The sequence below is a fragment of the Arachis ipaensis genome, chromosome B2 (genome assembly GCF_059453495.1).
Source record: "Arachis ipaensis isolate K30076 ecotype BB chromosome B2, ASM5945349v1, whole genome shotgun sequence".
Lineage (NCBI taxonomy): Eukaryota > Viridiplantae > Streptophyta > Magnoliopsida > Fabales > Fabaceae > Arachis > Arachis ipaensis.
In genome coordinates, this window is record NC_142437.1 from 19,403,309 (window position 1) to 19,425,732 (window position 22,424).

Sequence of the window (22,424 nt, forward strand, 5' to 3'; positions counted from 1 at the left end):
ATACACCTAGCTACAAGAGGAAGAGGGGGAAATGACTCTCCCAATTTTTTTTTATATATAAATTATATACAAATTTTAGTTTACCTCTGCTTAAAATTTTGATTTTAATCTTATTTTATCGTAAAATTAATTTTTGGTATTTTCCTAATATTTCACCTAGCTCCTACCTACAATATTATATATATGGGTATTTTTGTATTAATATTTTGAAAGCCACGAAAAACCCCTAACTTTGACATGTTGAAAGAGCGAATTCTGCTCTTGAAAATTAAGAGTCAACAAGAAAATGAATATATATATATATATATATATATATATATATATATATATATATATATAATTAGGATTTTTATATGTAGTGATGTATTTTTATCGTTAAAGTATTTGTTCTAAAAATTTAAACTAATAGAAAGAATATAAATGGTTATATTTCGATTCTCAAAAAGATTATTTCATGAAAGAGCCTAGGATCAACAACAATCAAGCTTTAAATTTTTTGGTTATAGAAATAATTCTGATATTTAATTTATAAAATCGTTTATTTTAAAAATTTAAATTTATAGAATGAAGCGAGAATAGACCTACTCATAAGGTTGTGGGAACATTTACACCATTGAATCTTAACTAAAAACAAAAATATATATACAAAGAGTCTATTGTAATAATGTGTATGTCGCTATATTTAAAAAATATATATATTTTTGTGTACTAAAGTTATGTTATTAAATATTAATATAATAATAAAAATTACTGTATTATATGAATTTAATCTATTAAGATTGGACAAAATCATATTTACTCAAATAAATAATAATAATGATAATCATCTAATCATCTAAATCCAACTCTAGCTTTTCAAATCACACACACTTATAGAATTGTGATTATTTTATTTGAATTTTTGTCTTTTTATAATTTTTGTTCAGTTTAAGTTATATTTTCTATAAATTTTTCAACTTTTATATTTTGTATTAGCAATGAACATATTAAGTAACATGACCAAAACATTAAATGAGAAGAAAATACTTTTAAATTAACATACTTTAAATTAACCTACTTTTTATGTATTAATTAAAATGAAAAGAAATTAAACATGATTAATGTGCTTTGAATTTTAGATATCTAACTATATTAATATTAATTTTTATATTATTTTTTTGTATTATTTTTTCTCTCGCTGCTAAAAATTTTTAGGTCTATTACTGATTCAATGAAGTATATAAATGGTTATATTGTTGAGAATTCTAAACATTTTTCTCAATAATAATGTGTTTCTAAAAATATTGTAAGAAAATCATTTATTATATTAATTTAGTAATTATTATAATTAAAAGAAAGTTAAGAATGATATATTCATATATATCATCAAAACAAAAAATTTCAAATGAGTAGTTTGATTTATCTGTTACATAAATTAAAGAGCTTCCTTGATATGATAGGTACTCTCTTTGAAAATCTATTTATTTTGTTAAGAAGAGAATTTGTAAAAATTAAGGTCGTCAGTGCCGTCATCTTTATTAGGACGAATATTCCTCACGTGAGTTGTTAAATATTCTATTCAAAGATTCCCATTCAATTTCATTTTACAATTTTGATTAGCATTATTTATTTATTTATTAATCTGTCTTTTTAGTTTCGGCTAATCTGTGACAATGAAATTAGTAATAATCATTTAGTATATGACAAAAGCTACAAAACGTTTCAACCAAGTTTCTTCACTTACGAGTAAAATCACACCACCATATATAGACCTCTATCCTTAGTAATTAAGCTAAAATTTATGTAACTAAGCTAAATTTGGAACTTACTTGTCTTATGATATTTTATTTTACTTGAATTAAAATGATATTTATTAACAAAAAGGGTATTTAATTTACTAGTTAGGAATGATCATTTTAAATACACAAGGATATCAACAAAAAAACTCTCAAAATTGTTATAAAGTATTCGTATAAAACACTCTAAAGTGAGAACTAACTCCTCTAGAGAGCTTATATAATATTCACTTAATTGCTTTCATTTGGTTAAGTTATTCTTCTTTGTTTTTGTTTTTCTAACTTCATGTCCTTCAAACACAAGTAATTTCTCTCTCTTTAACTTCTTAAGCAAGAGTAAATTTCTAAATTAGTCTTAAATGAATTCTTAATATCGATTTTGTACTCAATCAGGATATATAGAAGGATTATTATTAGAACATTGTAACATTATTCTTTAATTTAATCCTGCATTAATTAAAATAAAATTTAATTATTTTATTGATTCTTATACTTTTACTAAATTTTTAGTTAGGTCTTTATATCTTTTTTAATTGGATCCTTAATTACACTGCTTTTAATTTTGTAATTATTAGATCCTTCCTAGTGTACAAATATTAGAGTTAGCTGAATATTTTTTTTGTAAAATAAAAATATATATAATTAAGAACCTAATTAGATCTTTGATCACATATTTTTTGGAAGAAATATTCTATTAATTTAAATATTTTTTATATGAAAAATGTCTAATTATAAAATTAAAAATAGTATAGAAATTCAATAGAAAAAAAATATAAAGACTTAATTATAAATTTAATAAAATTATAAAGACTAACAGAATAATTAAATTTTAAAATAAATGTTTATGTTACTTCTAACTTCTTTTGATGTTGTACCCTTTTCTTGGATGAGAGGAGAAAAAAAAAAAAATAGAAGTTGAAGAGAAGATTTTTTTTTTCTTACTTAATTGTAGATCGAAAAATGAATATATATATATATATATATATATATATATATATATAACTTTTTTTGTTTCATAAGGATATTAATAACTACGATTGTCAATTGGCTTTTTAACAAAATTTGCCATCACATTAGTTTTAATTTATCTCCAATTGAAGAGAGTTTTTTTAAAAACAATGGTGACTCCTACAGTAAGTATTTTTCTATTTCTATCTTTAATTTCCTATTTTCTCTTCACGTTTGAACAAAAGAAAACATACATAAAAAAATAGTCCAACTTATTTCTTTCTATTTTTTTTCATATTTAATTTTCTCTTCCACGAATACTAGATTAAGCTAAGAATAAAACTAATTTTTTTAATTGTGAAAAGATTGAATTATCATTTTTTTAATCTTAAAGTACAGACGTCCTTTTATAAAATAGACAAATACATATTAATAAAATTGTGAAAGAATAGGAAAATAAAAGAATTGTGAAAGAAAAAGATGAAGAAATTTTATTGATTGTTGATTGAATGAATTGTAAACTATGAAGGTAAAATTAAGTATATATAGAGTATTGGCCTATGAAAGATAAAAGTAGATAAAGATAAGATATAGATAAAGATAAAGATAACTATAAGATAAGATAAAGACTAAATTATCATTTAATTTGTGTATTCTGTTGGGCTGAATTTGTGGGCCGTGAGACGTCTTTATTGTTGTCATGGGCTAAGGTGGAAGAGTGGTTTAATACGCCCCCACAAGCTGGAGGATGAAAGATGTCAAGAACACTAAGCTTATTCAAATTAAGATGGAAGGGTTGAGGAGACAAAGGCTTGGTGAAGATGTTAGCTAGTTGCCCAGAAGAGGGAATTGGGAGAAGTTTCATCACTCCAGCTTGAGCTTTTTGTCGAACCAAGTGACAATCAACCTCTAAATGTTTGGTCCGTTCATGAAAAACCGGGTTAGCAGCAATATGAAGAGCACTCTGATTATCACAATATAAAAATGGTGGGCGGATAGGAGAGATGCGTAAAAATTGTAACACATTTAGTATCCATTGAAGTTCACAAGTTGTGTTGGCAAGTGCACGATATTCTGCTTCCGTGGAAGAGCGGGCAACGGTGGTTTGTTTCTTGGTCTTCCAAGAAACTAAAGAACTGCCTAAGAAGAAACAATAACCTGTTAAAGATCGCCGAGTGTCAGGACATCCGGCCCAATCAGAGTCACTGAAGCCGAGAAGCTGAATTTCTGATTCCCTTGGAAAGAAAAGTCCTTTGCCGGGACTAGTTTTCAGATATCATAACACATGCTTGGCAGCTTGAAGATGAGATTCAGTAGGAGATGCCATGAATTGACTTAATTGTTGAGTGGCATACATGATGTCCGGTCGAGTAGTGGTGAGATAGATAAGACGGCCAACCAAACGACGATATACAAAAGGGTCGGATAGCAAGGGACTTTTGTCTTGATATAGTCTTGTGGTACTATCCATTGGAACAGAGGCAGGTTTAGCACCTAATAAACCAGAATCCTCCAAAAGATCAAGACAATATTTTCTCTGAGATAAGCAAATTCCCTTCTCTGATTGAGCAACTTCAATACCCAAAAAATATTTTAATGAGCCCAAGTCTTTAATTCGGAAGTGTTGGTGTAAAATAGACTTAATGGCAGCAAGTTCAGAAATGGAATTACCAGTGAGAATAATGTCGTCAACATAGACTAAAAGGATAGAAATTTGATCACCAATGAATTTGACAAATAAACTATAATCAGATGAGGTCTGCTGATATCCATGAGATAGCAAAAGATGAGAAAGTTTGTCATACCACATACGACTAGATTGTCGTAAACCATACAGTGACTTTAGTAGCTTACAGCATTGATTCGGTTGAGGAGATATAAATCCGGGTGGTAGAGTCATATAAACATCCTCAGAAAGATCCCCATGTAAGAAAGCATTATTGACATCCAACTGATGTATAGGCCAATGCTTCATAGAGGCCAATGCCAAAACTAATCTGATAGTGGCAGGCTTGACAACAGGGGAGAAAGTTTCCAAGAAATCAACACCTTCAGTTTAAGTGAACCCTTTAGCCACAAGGCGTGCTTTATATCGATCAACTGAACCATCAGGCTTGCGTTTGATGCGATAGACCCATTTACAGCCAACCGGCTTAACCCCTGCAGGGCAATCAACAAGACGCCAAGTTTTGTTCATCTCAAGAGCATCCAACTTATCTTTCATAGCACTACGCCAATTAGAGTGTTGATTGGCGTCCTTAAAAGACTTTGGCTCAACGTTAGAATGTAGAGATAAAAGAAACTTTTTATGTGAAGATGAAAGAGAAGAAAAAGACATGACTGAAGATAAAGGATACTTGCACTTTGAGGGAGATTGATTTGTAGAGATGAGAGAGGAATTACACAAGTAATCAGAGAGATATGTTGGAGGTCGGTGAGGCCGGTCGGAATGACGAGGATGGGGTTGCTCAGGTGGTGAAGAAGATGACGGGAGATGAGAAGGTGATGGTGGACTGGTGTCTAGTGTTGAAAGTGATTCGGTAGTCGTGGGTTCAACTTGGTTAGGAAACGATAGTGAGGAAGAAGGAGAGGTTGTTGGAGAAAATAAAGAACTAGGTGGAGTTGGGTCAATGGGTATAGGTGAGGGTTCAACTGGAAGACTAACTGAATCTTGTTTTTGAGAAGGTGTGTTTGGCAATGTTGGGCTGAGTGTCTGGAATTGGACATTTTTTGTGACTAAGGACAAGATCTTTTCATAAAAAATCACGTTTCTAGAAATCTCAATTCTTTTATCTTTTAAAACATAAACAATATACCCTTTAAAACCAGATTGAAAGCCAATAAATACAGCCTTTTTGGCTCTTGGATCAAATTTTGATCTATTTGCCATTTGGGTAGAAACAAAACATAAGCATCCAAAAATTTTAATGTCATGATAATTTGGTGGATGATTGAATAAAATCTCAAATGGTGTTTTAAAATTAATTGCGGATGATGGAACTCTATTAAGTAAATAAACAGCATGTCTAACAGCATAAGATCAAAAAGATGATGGTAAATTAGATTGAAACATAAGAGCACGAGCTATATTCAAAATATGTTGATGCTTGCGTTCTACCCTTCCATTTTGTTGAGGAGTTTCAACACAACTACGTTGATGAATAATACCCTTTGAAGCATAAAAATCAGGTAAAATAAATTCTGGTCAATTATCGGAACGAATAGTTTTGACTTTAGAGTTGAATTGTGTTTCAATTAAAGTAATAAAAATTTTTTATTTGATTCTGTACTTCTCCTTTTGATTTTAATAAAGTAACCCATGTAAAGCGGCTAAAATCATCAACAATAGTAAAAAAATATTTATGATTATGAATAGAATTTTGTCGAAACGGACCCCAAATATCAAAGTGTAATAAATCAAAACTTGCATTGGCTTTGTTAAAACTTTGAGAAAATGAAAGTTTCTTTTGTTTAGAAAGAACAAGCCTCATCATGATGCATAGAGATAAAAGGAAATTGTTTATGTAAATGATTAAGTCTTTGCCCAGAAAGGTGTCCTAAACGAAAATGCCATATATTGGAAGGTGTAATGGGTGGAGATTGGATGGAATTTATGGAGTGTGTAGTGGATGAATTTTTACCGAAATTGGGTTCAAAGACATATAATCCCTCTCTCATTCTGGCCAAATCAATTGTCTCCAAATTATTGCTCTGTAGAGTGCAAGAAGAAGATGAAAAAGTGAGTTCACATATGAGTACTGAAGTAATTTTTGAAACAGAGATAATATTAAAGTTGAAATGAGGTAAATAAAGAACATTATGAAGAACCAAGGATGGTGAAAATTGAACGATGCCTTTATAAGAAACAGAAGTTCGAGAACTATTTGGTAAATGAACAATAATAGGAGAAATTTGTGTGTAAGAAATAAACCAAGACAAATTTGATGCAATGTGAAATTGTGAAAGAATAGGAAAATAAAAGAATTGTGAAAGAAAAAGATGAAGAAATTTTATTGATTGTTGATTGAATGAATTGTAAACTATGAAGGTAAAATTAAGTATATATAGAGTATTGACCTATGAAAGATAAAAGTAGATAAAAATAAGATATAGATAAAGATAAAGATAACTATAAGATAAGATAAAGACTAAATTATCATTTAATTTGTGTATTCTGTTGGGCTGAATTTGTGGGTCGTGAGACGTCTTTATTGTTGTCATGGGCTAAGGTGAAAGAGTGGTTTAATACATATATTAGGATGGAATTTTGCTATTAAACTAAATTGATAGTATTAACACTTTTTGAGAATATATAGTAAAGAAGAGTGAGGAGTTTATAAGATAAAAGATCTATTAACTTACTACCTTAAGGTTTTGAATTGAAAACTTACGAAGAGTATTTAAGGTGAAGCATCAAAAGTCTTTTCGACAAAAATTGTCTGAATGACGTGTCCCGCGATATTTTATAACGATGTGATAGACGAATACTCGTACACAAGAGGAGAATAAAATTAGTTTCACATTAAAAAAAATAAAAATTTATAAAATAAAAAATCTATTAATTTACTATCTTAAAATTTTAAATCAAATCTGATATCTTTATAAAATATTTTATATAATATTAAATAATTAGATATACATATGCATTAAAATTAAATCCATCTATATATGGCAAGTTGGCAACTCCCTCATAGGGAAAACCAATGCATTGAATCTGTTTAGAACGATTGGAGAGTGCAATAGGGGGGCCCACAGAATTTGGAATATTTTTTGGGAATCTTAATTGTTTCTTCTCCTTTAGACACATATGAAAAGCAGTAGCCTTAGGAGACAGAAATCATGAGCAGTGAGAGAGGGAAGAAGCAACACGAAAATCAAAGTGATCCATTTCATGCTCATCTGCACCATTCTTCGCATTACACATTGCCCAATAATCGTTGAACGCTTTAACTTGTACTCATTTACAACGTAACGCTTGTTTCAATGATTAGTTGACTTGCTACTATAAACACCTCGTCTTTTTCATATGATTATAACACTTAGAGATAAGAATTACTTTGAGCAATTATTTACATCAAACATATACTTATTTTAAAAGCTAGTTTAATTGTTAGTGATATATTTATTCTTATCTATAAGTTCCCGATAAACACACCACCCACCATTCATGTGTAGTTTTTTTTTTTTTTTCTATTTTAGGAATATCCGAAAACTGGAAGTAACAAAATGGGCCCAAGATACCCAATCTCAATGATTTTTCACATAATAGACCTTTAGCCCAATTAAATATATCCATGACACATATGACCAAAAATATGGAGAAAAGAAAACTCGCATCTTAAAATAAATAGTTAAATTATCCATTACCTTGTAGGCTTGTACCCAAAACAAAAATGATCGATTATCCATTACTCGCATCTTAAAGAAGTCCCTAACTATTTCAACACATTGAAAGATCCTGACCAATATATATATATATATATATATATATAAAGGTCCGCTCAATGATTAGTTTACTAATATGTATATAAAATATCCTATCTTATTAATAACTATGAGAAAAATTTAAACGCCAATAATTTTAATTTATATTGATTATGGATAAGTATGATGATGTAGATGATGGGCGGTTCACTTTTTTCAGGAATGAGAATTCACTTTCTCAACACAGAATGAAATTAATAGACAACGCTCTTGTACGCCTATAAATAGGCATGATTTAATGCAAAAGGAATACACACAGAAACAATCAATAAAATTCTCTCTTCTCTCTCTTTTATATACGCTACTATATATATATTGAGATATTAATTGTGATGAATATTAATACTAGAGTCTTCTACTTATACTTCTTTATTTCATATATATTTTTTATTTATTTATTCTACAACACGTTATCAGTACGAGATTCTGATCAAATTTTAGGAAGACTCAGGTAATAAATTTTCATTATGTCGAAGCTCTCTCATCTTGAATTTAATGCTCTTGATATATATGGAAACAACTATTTATCATGGATACTAGATACTGAAATCCATCTTGATTCAATGGATCTTGGAGATACCATTAAGGCTAAAAATAATGTATCCCAGAAGGATAAAGCCAAAGCCATGATCTTCCTTCGTCGTCATCTTGACGAAGAATTGAAAAATGAATATCTCACATTAAAAGATCCTGTAGATCTGTGGAAAGACCTTGAAGAAAGGTACAATCATCAAAAGACGATGATACTTTCTCAAGCCCGATATGAATGGACGCACTTGCGTCTACAAGATTTTAAATCCATAAATGAATATAATTCAGCAATGTTTCGAATCACCTCACGAATGAAATTATGTGGGAAAAAGATAACTGATAATGACATGTTAGAGAAAACTTTCTCGACCTTCCATGCCTCGAATGTGCTCCTACAGCAGCAGTATCAAGAAAAAGGATTTAAAAAATATTCTGAGTTAATTTCTTGCCTTATTGTTGCTGAACGCAACAATAAATTGCTTTTAAGAAATCATGAAGCGCGCCCAACTGGCACCGTCCCATTTTCTGAAGCAAATGCGGCAAATCATTACCCAAAAGAGGTAAATGGCAAGATTTGGATAACAAGAAAAATTATGGAAGGAAGAAGAATTATGTTCATAAGAAATGATCTCACTAGAAGTGGGATAAAGAAAGAAATATTGGAAAAAATAAATCAACAGAGGATAAATGTTTCTGTTGTGGTGGAAAGGGCCATTGGTCGCGTACCTGTCGTACCCAAGACATCTAGTTGATCTTTATCAAGTATCTTTGAAAAAGGATGACAAAGGAAATGAAACAAATTTTGTTTCAAATGATGTTGAAAATCTCACCACTCATTATGATGTATCTAATTTCTTTGAGGATCCTGAAAGAAATAATGGTCATTTGATCAATGATTGAATAGTTTAATATGTGTGTTTGTTAAGTATTCATGTGAATAAATAATGTAAGAAACTTCTTGTTAAGTTTTATGCATTTGAATTTCAAGTGTGATATATATGAATAATATTTGATAAAATATTTATGTTTAAGAATTTCAAAATTACTAAATGTGCCAAGATAATAATAATAAAATTTTTAGTATATACTATACTTCTTAGAAAAATATTTTCAATCAAGGAAATAATTTTATTGCGTAGATATTTCTACTCATTTTATTATTATTTGTCTTTAAAGAGAATGGTAAGGACATATAGAGAAGATATTTGCCTTGCGGATAGTACAAGTTTGCACACTATTCTCAAAAGTAATATATATTTTACCCATCTTGTGCCAAAAGAAGAATATGTTAATACTATTATTGGCTCAGACAATGTGATAGAAGGCTCCGGAAGAGTTATAATCTTATTTCCTAGAGGAACAAAATTTATAATAAATAATGCACTATTGTCTACTAAGTCCCTAAGGAACTTATTGAGTTTCAAAGATATTTGTCGAAATGGATATCATATTGAAACAATGAATGAGGGAAATCATGAGTACTTATGTGTCACAACTCATGATTTAAATAAAAAGGTTATATTAGAAAAGTTACCCTCACTTTCATCTGGGTTATATTATACCAAGATTAGTGCAATTGAATTACATGCCATTATAAACCAGAAGTTTACTAGTCCAAATGAATTTATAACTTGGCACGACCGATTGGGTCATCCGGGGAACAACCATGATGCGGAGAATTATTGAAAACTCCCATGGACATTCACTAAAGAACCAGAAGATTCTTAAATCTAGTGAATTTTGTTGTGCTGCATGTTCTCAAGGGAAGTTAATTTTAAGACCATCACCAGTAAAGATTGGATTTGAGTCTCCTGAATTCCTAGAAAGGATTCAAGGCGATATATGTAGACCTATTCATCCACCATGTGGATCTTTTAGATATTTTATGGTCCTAATAGACGCATCTTCGAGATGGTCACATGTGTGCTTATTGTCTTCTCGCAATCTGGCGTTTGCGAGATTACTGGCTCGAATTATTCTATTAAAAGCACAGTTTCCAAAAAATCCAATCAAAGAAATTTGTCTTGATAATGCTAGTGAATTTACTCTCAAGCCTTTGATGCTTATTGTATGGCTAATGGAATAAGTGTTGAACATCCAGTAGCTTATGTTCACACACAAAATGGGTTAGTAGAATCACTTATTAAGCACTTCCAATTAATTGCTAGACCCTTATTTATGAGAACAAATCTCCCAACTTCGGCTTGGGGCATGCTATTTTACATACCGCAGCACTTATTCGTTTGAGGCCAACGAGTTACCATCAGTTCTCTCCTATGCAATTAGCCTTTGGCCAGTAGCCAAATATTTTCCATTTAAGAATATTTGGGTGTGCGATATATATTCCCATTGCACCACCTTCTCGCACCAAAATGGGACTCCAAAGAAAATTGGGGATATATGTTAGATATGATTCTTCCTCCATAGTGAGGTATCTTGAGATACAAACTGGAGATGTATTTAAATTCCAGTTTGCGGATTGTCATTTTGATGAATCAAAATTCCCAAGGGGGAGAGAATAAGCTTCCTAAAAAGGAACTTAATTAGAATGCATCATCTTTGATGCATTTGGATCCTCGATCAGGGCAATGTGAACTAAAAGTTCAAAAGATTATACATTTGCAAAGAATAGCAAATGAATTGCCTGATGCATTTTCCGATAAAAAGAGGATAACCAAATTTTATATACCAGCGAAAAATGCCTCAATTCGAATTGATGCCCCAGTCGGACAAATTGCCACTGAAACAAATTCATGCCAAAAGCGTGGCAGGCCTGTCAGTTCCAAAGACAAAAATTATCGAAAAAGAAAAGAGGTAAATACTATTCCTGCTGAAAAAGACATAGTAAAGACACCTGCAGTTGTCCAAAATTCTGATATAGTTTTAACGCCAGAAGATGTTCAGGTACCTGAAAATTGTGAAAATGACGAGATTTCGATAAATTATGTCTTTACAGGAGAGAAATGGAACCGAAATAAGACAATTATCAATGAAATATTTGCATATAATGTGGCATTAAATATCATGCATGAAAGTAAGGATTTTGAGCCAAGATCAGTCGAAAAATGTCGACAAAGAAATGATTGGCCAAAATGGGAAGAAGCCATAAAGTCTAAGTTAGACTCACTTGCAAAACGTGAAGTCTTTGGACCTGTAGTTCATACACCAGAAGATATAAAACCTGTTGGATACATGTGGGTATTTGTGAGAAAACGAAATGAGAAAAATAAAGTTGTACACTATAAAGCTCGACTTGTAGCACAAGGTTTTTCACAAAGGCCCGGTATAGATTATGAAGAAACATATTCCCCTGTAGTGGATGCAATAACATTGCGTTATTTTGTTAGTTTATCCGCATATCATAAACTACATATGCATTTAATGGATGTGGTAACAACCTATTTATACGGATTATTAGATCGTGATATCTATATGAAAGTCCTTAAAGGACTAAAGATATCTAAACCATCCAATGAATATTCATAGGGATTATACTCAGTTAAATTGCAAAGATCTTTATGTGGTCTGAAGCAATCTGGACGAATGTGGTATAATCGTCTTACTGAGTATCTGGCCAAAAACGGATTCAAGAATGATGATATCTGCCCATGTGTTTTCATAAAGAAATCTCCATCTAAGATCATTATAATTGCTGTGTACGTTGATGATTTAAATATCATTGGAACTCTTGAAGAGATTCCAACAATTATAAAAACTCTTAAAGAAGAGTTTGAGATGAAAGATCTTGGAAATATTAAATTTTGTCTCGACCTGTAGATCGAGCATACAAAAAAATGGGATCTTCTTTCATCAAACAACATACACAGAAAATATCTTGAAGAGATTTTATATGGATAAGTCACATCAATTAAGTACTCCAACGATCGTAAGGTCTTTGGATGTGGAAAAGGATCAATTCCATCCTAAAGAAGAAAATGAAGATATCCTTGGTCCTGAAGTATCATATCTTAGTGCCGTTGGAGCGCTAATGTATCTTGCTAATAATCCACAACCCGATATATCATTTGCTGTGAATTTACTAGCAAGGTATAGTTCCTCTCCAACCAAAAGACATTGGAATGTAATCAAACAAATCTTTCGATATCTTCATGGAATGGTTGATATGGGATTGTTTTATTCATATGAATCCAAGTCACAATTAGTTGACTATGCAGATACTGGATACTTGTCTGATTGACATAAAGGGAGATCTTAAACAGGATACCTATTCACATATGGTGGTACAGCTATATCATGGAGGTCCACAAAACAGACAATTGCGGTAATATCCTCTAATCATGCTGAAATACTAGCGATACATGAAGCTAGTCGCGAGTCTTTTTGGCTCAAGAGTTTGATCCAATATATTCTGTCATCATGTGGACTGATTAATCATAAAATAGCTCCAACTGTCCTAATTGAAGATAATACATCATGCATTGCTCAACTTAAGGGTGGATACATCAAAGCAGATAGAACAAAGTATATTTCTCCCAAATTCTTCTTTACTCACGATCTTCAAAATCAAGGGACAATTGATATCCAACAGATCCGATCAAGTGATAATCTGACATATTTATTTACAAAGTCACTCTTAAAATCTTCCTTTGAAAGATTGGTACATAAGATTGGGATGCGCCAATTTTGAGAAATTAAATGATGTCGACAAGAGGGGGAGATTGTACTCTTTTTTCCTTGGTCAGGTTTTTTCTCATTAGATTTTTCTTGACAAGGTTTTTAATGAGGCAGTTCCGATCACAAAGGATATTGTACTCTTTTTCCTTCACTAAGGTTTTTTCCCACTAGGTTTTTCTTTAGTAAGATTTTAATGAGGCATATTCCTAAATGGTCATCCAAGGGGGAGTGTTGAGATAAGCATGATGATGTAGATGCCCATTTAATGGGTGGTTCACTCTTTTCAGGGATGAGAATTCACTTTCTCAATCCTAAATGGTCATCCAAGGAGGAGTGTTGAGATAAGCATGATGATGTAGATGCCCATTCAATGGGCGGTTCACTCTTTTCAGGGATGAGAATTCACTTTCTCAATACATAATGAAATTAATAGACAATGCTCTTGTACGCCTATAAATAGGCATGATCTGATGCAAAAAGAATACACACAGAAACAATCAATAAAATTCTCTCTTCTCTCTCTTTTATATACGCTCTATATATATATATATATATATATATATATAATTTATATTATATTGAGATATTAATTGTGGTGAATATTAATACTAGAATCTTCTACTTATACTTCCTTATTTCATATATCTTCTTTATTTATTTATTCTACAACAGATCAGTACTTTTAGTTAATAGTTTAGCATCATTTTTCTAGTCAATATTTTCTAGTAATATTGCTTTGTAACTATAATTTGTTCAAATAGTTAGTTTACTATTCCAAAGTTAGATAAAAGAAAAAAAAAAAACTAAGTCTCCAAAACTCGGAAGGGTAATGTATACTCCCTTCTAAGAAAAACTTTTTAATCTCAGACTTCGAATAAAGTTCCCTCAACTTAGCCCACTTCCATTAAGCTAACTCCCTTTGGGTCATTAATATTTTAATAATTGTGCTTAGAATGTACTCAGAAGATAAAATAAAAAAAATGAAACAAATACTCATGTGACAATAAAATGAACTAAAACTTTCTACCTCTAACATCATGTTAAACTACAGAATGTGAGTAATAATTGTTTGATCATTGAACAATTTGAATCGACTATTATTAGTGCTTATTAATCCAACTTTTTTATAAATTAAACAATAATAACAATAATAATAATATATGTAAATTTAATTAATTAATATAGTAATTATTTTGTGCTTTAATTAAAAGCTTTTTGAGTATGAATTTTAGAAATAAAAAAAAATATTTTTTATAGGTTATATATGATGAGGGTTATTTTTGAAAAAAAAAATATGAACCAAACCCTTTATATATGACTACTATATGCACCCTATTACGGACCTGACTCTCGAGTCCCGCACCTGGAACGGCCTCCGACCCGAATACCCAGGGTTGACCCCACCCCCTCTCTCTAGAAGGCCCATATCGGCCTCTACATCTTCTAACCAACATTCAAATTCAAATACCTCTCTTATCTTAACTAAATAAGATAAGATGAGATAACTTTTACTAGCTATATAAAGGGGAGTCAAAGGCCCCCTCAGGTACGTCATTCGTTCCACACATTTTATACCTCTCAGATCCATTCTGACTTGAGCGTCGGCGTGTCTTTGCAGGTACCACCCCCTATTGCTCCAATTAGATGATCCGTCAACCGCCTCGACTCGCCAGTTCCCGATCCATCTCACAACCCGTACTGGAGACTTCTTGTACATTGGCGTCGTCTGTGGGAACTGCAACGTTGTGGCAGTATGGTGGATAACCCTAAGGAGCAATCCCCAAGCCACCACCACAACTCACACACACGAAGCCCAACTCCCGAACACCGGGAGACCACCCTTCCCACCCATGGGAAGATAACAAGCGCTGTACATCGCCAACTAGCCCCACCCCAGCAACAACCAAAAGAAGACAACCGTCCACCCTCTGGAACCCCCGCCCCCGACGGCCTAGAGAAAAGGCAGTCCAAATAATCCAAGAACTGTGCCTCCGGGTGCAAGACCTCAAAGGCCGGGTTACGACCAAGGAACGGTATCACGCGGAACACGAAAGCCATGCGACTTCCAAAATCCGATGTCATCGTGAAATCAGAAACAACAGGTCACCCAAACAGCGACACAACAAGAGACACGACCGCAGCGTTTTCCGAGACCTGGAACGCCGATGTGAAGAAGACGACCGACGGCACCACCAGAAAACCAAGCGAGTGATAAACTCCAATTTTGTGGTTTATATTGTGTAGAATTTGGGGAATTTTATCAATATTTTTCACACTTATTTACAAAAATTGTATGCTTTTGTGTTCTCTTCCTAATTTTGCTCCATGATAGAAAACATGCTTCTTTTGCCTTAAAAATGCCATATTTGATCCTCTTCCATTACCATTAGATGCCGTGATATGTTTGTTGAGTGTTTCAGAGTTTATAGGATAACAATGACCTAGAAGAGAGAAAGGAAGTATGCTCAAATGGAAGGAACATGAAGAATTGAGCTTTGGAGAATTGGCTGCGACGCGCACGCGTGGCCCACGTGCACGCTGGGTGCAAGAAGCTAGTGATGGCGCGCGAGAGTGACACATTTGCGTCGATTGGCGAAATCTCCATCGACGCGTACGCATGCCTGACGCGTACGCGTGACACGCAGCACGTGACCTCATTAATGAAATCGTGGCTGGCGGTTTCTGAGGAGCTCCAGGCCCAAATTCAGCTGGATTCTGCATGGAAAAGACCCAGGAACTCTAAGGGGAAAGAGGGGGAACATTCATTGTACACTTTACACATATTTTGAGCTAGTTTTTAGGTTCTCATGTTCTAGAGAAAGAAACTCCTACTCTTCTCTAGATCTAGTTTGATTTGATCTTTCCTTGTTGAATTCTGAATTGGTTTTGCTAATTTTAGTTTTAATTGTTCAATTTGAATTCTCTAGTATAATTTTGTTTAGATCTGGTGTTTGAATTTTGATGTTCTTGTTCATTTCCCATTTTCTTCTCACTTTATGAATTTTGTAGATCTTGAATTCTTACTAGTGCATTGATGTTTTCTATGATTAATAGTGTTGTTTGAGTTGTTTCCTAGTGATAATTGTTAGTGGGTACTTGTAGTTTTCAATTAATTTGCAAATTGAATATGTCTTTTATTAATGCATACTATGTGTTTGATGAAATGTTTCCTTTGATTATGGAGTAGTTTTCTTTACTCTTGGCCTAGGCTAAGGGGATTGGGTAAATTTGAGTCATTGGGTCTAATTGATTTGGTGATTTGAGAACCCTTGGTGGCCAAGTTGATATCCATTGACACTAATCTACTACTAACCCAATTGGTAGTTGGATTAGGATTTATGAGTTGAGATTGGTCAAGCCACTTGACGTACCTTAAGCGTTTAAGTAGACATTAAACGTACTTCAAGCATAGAGGTAGACTTAGTGAGTTTGGTTCCTCATAATTATCAAGATATGGTTATTAGACAAGGATGGTGACCCCAATTCTTTTGCCTAGCCAAGAGTCCCTTTTATTATTCATATTTTAAAATCGAAAATCACAATTGCTTGATTCTTGTTATAGTTAATTGCTTAGTTTTAGAGTAGAAATAGATTACATGTTCTCTTGTTATATTGGATTTTCTCATACTTAGTTTTAGTTACTTGATTTAGTTCCTTGCACTTTAAGATTTCTTGCATGTTAAGTCTAGTGATTTAATTTCTTGCTTATGACTCCCAACCCTGGAATTCTAACCAATATCGATGCACATGTTTGCCCATTCCTTGTGAGACGATCCGAGGTTTGAATACTTCGGTTTACTTTTATTGCGTTTGAATTTTGTGACAACCATCTATTAAAATTTGGTTTGAGGATTGTTGTTGGTTAAGAACTATACTTACAATGGAATTTCATTGGGAAACTCTTTACCGACGATAATCCTTGCATCAAATTTTTGGCGCCGTTGCCGGAGAACGGTTGCAACGTATGCCTTGATATTGGTTATGTGAATATGTGAATAGTGTAGATAGTTCACCTGTTTTCAATATTTTGTTTTTAGTTTAGATTTCTTTTCACGCATGAGCCATGACTCCCAAGTTTGATGACTCGGTCTCAACCAAACTCTAGCTTATCCGAGCTTGATCTTGAGATTGAAAGATCTTTGTTACGCACTCGGCAAGCTAGGCAGCGGTTGGACTATACGGCTAGTGCTTCGGCCTCTCTTGAGGAACCCTCCGAATCACTAGACAGAACCAAGAGTGACTTGGAGTCTGCTACTTCTTATTCTTCTGTTGGCACCACTAATACATCTTTGCATCCCACCGATGATAATTTCATGGCGGAGTGAAGAGAGAACTTTTTCGTGGTCTAGAAATTTACAGATAAATCCTCGTTGTAGGTATAGCTTCTAAACCAACAAAAGTCCTTTCTTACAAAAGTTTTGGTTGTCACAAGTAACAAACCCCTTTAAAATTTATAAACCGAAGTATTCAAACCTCGGGTCGTCTTCTCAAGGAATTGCAGGGAGGTATGTTCTTATTATTGGTTATGAGTTTTGTAAATTGGGGGTTTTGAAAGTAAGGAACAAGTAATTTAAGTGACAAGTAAAATAAATAAATAACTATAAAATAAACTCTTGGCAAGGTATGAAAATTCGGAAGTCCTATCCTAGTTATTCTTATGAGAATTGAGTTTAACCTCACTTAGTTAACCAAAAGCAAAGGAAAGTCAAGTGGACTAATTAGTTAGATTCCTAAGTCCTAGCCAACTCCTAAGGAAAGACTAGAGTTAGTGGAATTCCAGTCAATTAGAGGAATTAATCAACAATCACAATAAGTTTAATAACTCAAGAGCCTCCAGTTAATCAATTAAAGCCAAGAATATAAAAAGACTAAACAAGAATCATAAATCTGAAATACCTCAATTGCATTAATAAGAGAAATTCAATCTAAACATAAGGAGTTCATAAGCCACTTTGGCAACACAAGTAATTAAAGAAAAGCATTGAAGTATCTGAAAGTAAAAGAGAAATATAAAGTAAAAGAAATATTGAACCTGAGAGGAAGTTGAAATCCTAAATCCTTTAAGAGAAATCCTAATCCTAAAACCTAAGAGAGAGGAGAGAACCTCTCCCTCTAAAAACTACATCTAAACTATGAAAAGTGAATAATCGAAGACCTCCCTTGAATGGATGCATTCCCCCACTTTATAACCTCTAATCTGTACTTTTTGGACTTGGATCTGGGCAAAAAAGGGTTTTAGAAATCGCTGGGAGCGTTTTCTGCAGTTTCTGGTGCGTGGCGTCTGTCACGCGTCCGCGTGGGTCACGTGGTCGCGTCATCTGGAGTTTTCCTTATCATGCATTCGCTTCGGTCACGCGTATGCGTCATCTGTGTTCTGCTCAAGGCACGCGTCCGCGTCAGTCACGCGTTCGCGTTACTGCCTTTTCGCACTAGGCATGCGGCCGGGTCGTCCATGCGTTCGCGTCGATGCCAGTTTCTTCAAAAACTCCATTTTGTACTTTCCTTCCATTTTTGTATGTTTCCTTTCCATCCTTTAAATCATTCCTGCCTTAGGAGATCTGAAAATACTTAACACACAAATCACGGCATCGAATGGTAATAAAAAATATTTAAAATAAATATTTTTAAAGCATAGGAAACATGTTTTTCACATATATCACATAATAAGGAAGGGAAAGTAAAACCATGCAATTTCACATGAATAAGTGGGTGAAGGATTGAATAAATCACTTGAATGGAGCACAAAATATATCATAAAATATGGGTTTATCAACCTCCCCACACTTAAACAATAGCATGTCCTCATGCTAAATCCAAGATAAAGAGTAAGGTAAAGTGGTGGAATTTCATGCAATACATTCTATTCTAAATGCAAACTACCTAAATGCATCATGCAATTCTAATTATTATTCACTTGTATATAAAGCTTACATGTAGTTAAATTAATTCATATTCTCAAGGAATCATATATGCATAGCCAAACCTTAGATAATGTTAAAGCACTTTTACAGTTGAGATGGGTAAAAATATTTCACAAACTTGCAAGACAATTAACAATTTAAGCAGAGATATATGGTGATGAGCTATTGAACCTCACTGGATTTTGTGTTTACTCTCTAGTCACTCAGTGTTTATTGGGTTAATCACTCTATTCTTTTTCTATTCTTACTTTCTATAACTTTGTTCTTCATCTAACCAATCAACAATTATAGAATACAGACATACAAAAATCATGAGGTCTTTTTTAAGGTTGTAATGGGGCCAGGGTAAAGGTAAGGGTATACGTATAAGGCTAAGTGAACTAATAAGTGAATCCTTGATTAGTCTAAGATCTTACCTAACATACATACTTTATATAATTAAACAATATATGAGCTTTTCAAAGTTCCTTAACCTAATTGCCTAAATTTTTCTACTTTGTATTGCAAACTCATGCATTAAATTTAATTTTATCCCATGTACATTGATTCTCTTTATTTTGCAATCGGAAAATTTTTATATATTCCCTTATTTAAATACTGAAAATGTAAAAATAATAAATTTTTTTTTAATCAATGCACATGGTAATTCAATTGTTTTGATTTCACATGAGCATGCTTCCCAAATTTTTGTTTTTGGAACAACTTATTCTTTTTAAATTCCTACTTTGTTTTTATCATCCCATGTTCCTATAAAATTCCATATTCTTAAATTGTACACAATATCTATCTTAAGCTAACCAAGGATTCAACTTGGGATTTTTATTTTGTTTTTCTACTTAAGGCTAGTAATGTGGTTTATAGAACAAGAGGGGATTAAAAAACTCAAAGGAGGCTAACAAGGGTGATGCACAAGGTAGGCTAATTTGGGATAAGTGAGGAAAAATTTAAATGATGGACTCAATCATCTCTTGGTATGTATCTATATTCTATATTGGACATATAGATTAAAACAAAGTAAAGAACATCAGAATGAAAAAGAAGGGTAAAACACACAGGAATGAAAATTATGGTTTGAATGTAACCATACAATTAAGCTCAAAACTCACGGGCTGTGTGTTCTCTAGCTCAATAATCATATATCAGTTATACATGTCATGCAATTAGAATTCAAGAGTTCCCATTATTCTCAATGTAAATATCAGGGTGGCTTTTAAAATCTTAGTGTTCCTCCTTGATGAAATGTTGTTAACTAACTAACATGTAATGCTATATATACAAGGTGTGTGGATTGTTTTCATTTACTAAAGTCTCTGGTTTACTCTTTTTATTTTCAATTAAACTAAACTATCATATGCTAAAGGGGTAAACTATACTAATTAATCCACATATTCTATAACTAATAAGTTTAGAATTGCAAACTAAACTAAATGTCTAAGATATAAACTAAAGTGAAAAATTCAGAAATAAAGTAAAAATATAGCAAAAGAACACTGTATAAGTACTGAAAAATAAAAATAAAGATAAAAATACAGAAAAAATAAACAAAATAAGATAAAAAAGAGTCTGTAGTGGTTCACCAAAAAGATACGCCAGGGATGGCGACCTCCCCACACTTAAAATATAGCATCGTCCTTGATGCTCACTCAAGCTGGGTGTGAAGGAGTGTCATCATTGGAAGGATGGGCTGCTGGAGTCTCTGTGGTGGCCTGAGGGTCTGAAGACAGGATAAGGGTAGGAGGATCTGTCTGCTGCAGTGGAGGTACTGACTGGAGAGGGATCTCTGGGTCTGCGGCCTGAATCTGATGTGGCTCCTCATGCTGTGGTGCAGCCTGCTTTGGTCCTGCCTGCTCAGCCTCTCTGTGTGCATGTGTTTCATCCTCATGCTCGTCCGCCTCCTCCTCAGATGGCTCTGATGGTGTGTTAGGCTCGGAGGGGATGTCGCCGCCAAAACGGATCATCAACTTGAGGTGCTCATAGCGTCGCTTGTTGCGACGCTCAGATCTCTCATATCGCCACCGGTTGCGGCGCTCCATCTGGTCCAGCTGCTGAAATAAGCGATGCACGAGGTGGTAAACGGGCTCTGAGGCAGGTGGAGGTACAGTGGTGGTAGCTGGGGCAGCAGTAGATGAAGAAGGGGCAGCTGAAGGTGTGGCTGTCTCATCAGAAGTGGTGAGGAATGGGGGTCTGTAACCCAAAGCCTGAAACTTTCTGCTGTGAGGAATAATCTTCTTGCAGTCTGCAGCAGGTGGCTTCTCATCAGCAAGCTCCCAAGGCACGTCAGTTCGACGGCCGAGCTGGGTAATCAGATAAGGAAAAGGGAGAGTGCCTCGGACATGGACCCTGGCCATGTAATACCGAATGAATCGTGGAAGATACAGGTCCTTACCCTCCATCACACACCAGATGAGGGTGATCATAGCAGCAGGCAGCTCCGTCTCGTGAGTGCTCGGCATAACAAAGTTGCTCAGGATCTGGTGCCAGAGCCGAGCCTCATCATTCAGATACATCAGCTTGATTCCCTTAGGCATTGCTGTGTTCTTTCCCATGACCCATGGGACAGTAGGATCAAAGGCTATCCTCTGTTTGACAGCATCCCAGTCAAATCTCATAAAGCGCATATCCTCTTCAGCCTTTTGGTAACCGTCAGGCTGATCTGATTTAGGCTGAAGGCGGAGGATGTCCTCAATGGCTTCCTCAGTGACCAATATCTGTTTCTCTCTGAGGTGCACTGCATCCAGGGAAGTCTTGAAATAGTTGCAGTAAAACTTTCTGACCCTGGAAGCATTGACCTCTGTCAGGTTTCTCTCCAAGAAGAACCATCCTCTCTGTTTTATCTGATCGGAGGTGTGCTGCTGTAGTTCTTCTGGAATTTTTAGAGTTCTCTCCAGGTACAGGTTCTTGGAGGTGGCAAACACTGGATACTTCAGCTTACAGTATCTATTTGCAAATTTTACCGGATCATTGGCAGGGAGGAGCTGGTCAGCCTTCTCCTGCGGGGTAAAGTGCTTTTCCCGCCAGGAGTCATCATGCATAATGTCCAGGATAGACATAGAGGATTCGCCTCTTTTCCTTTTGCCAGTGGTTGCTTTGCCCTTTCCTTTGCGTTGAGGGTCAGACATCCTGAAAAAGC

At 33.8% G+C, this 22,424-nt stretch overlaps 1 protein-coding gene across 1 annotated transcript; it reads right to left on the reverse strand.

Annotated features, from left to right (window-relative positions):
• Positions 1 to 15,025: 15,025 nt before the first annotated feature.
• Positions 15,026 to 22,413, reverse strand: LOC148573199 (uncharacterized). The gene is made up of 3 exons (XM_088505709.1): positions 21,062 to 22,413; positions 15,222 to 15,435; positions 15,026 to 15,139 (listed from the first exon to the last, which is right to left on the reverse strand). The coding sequence occupies exons 1-3, from the start codon at positions 22,411 to 22,413 to the stop codon at positions 15,026 to 15,028; spliced, it is 1,680 nt and encodes a 559-aa protein (XP_088361835.1).
• Between the last annotated feature and the right edge of the window lie 11 nt (positions 22,414 to 22,424).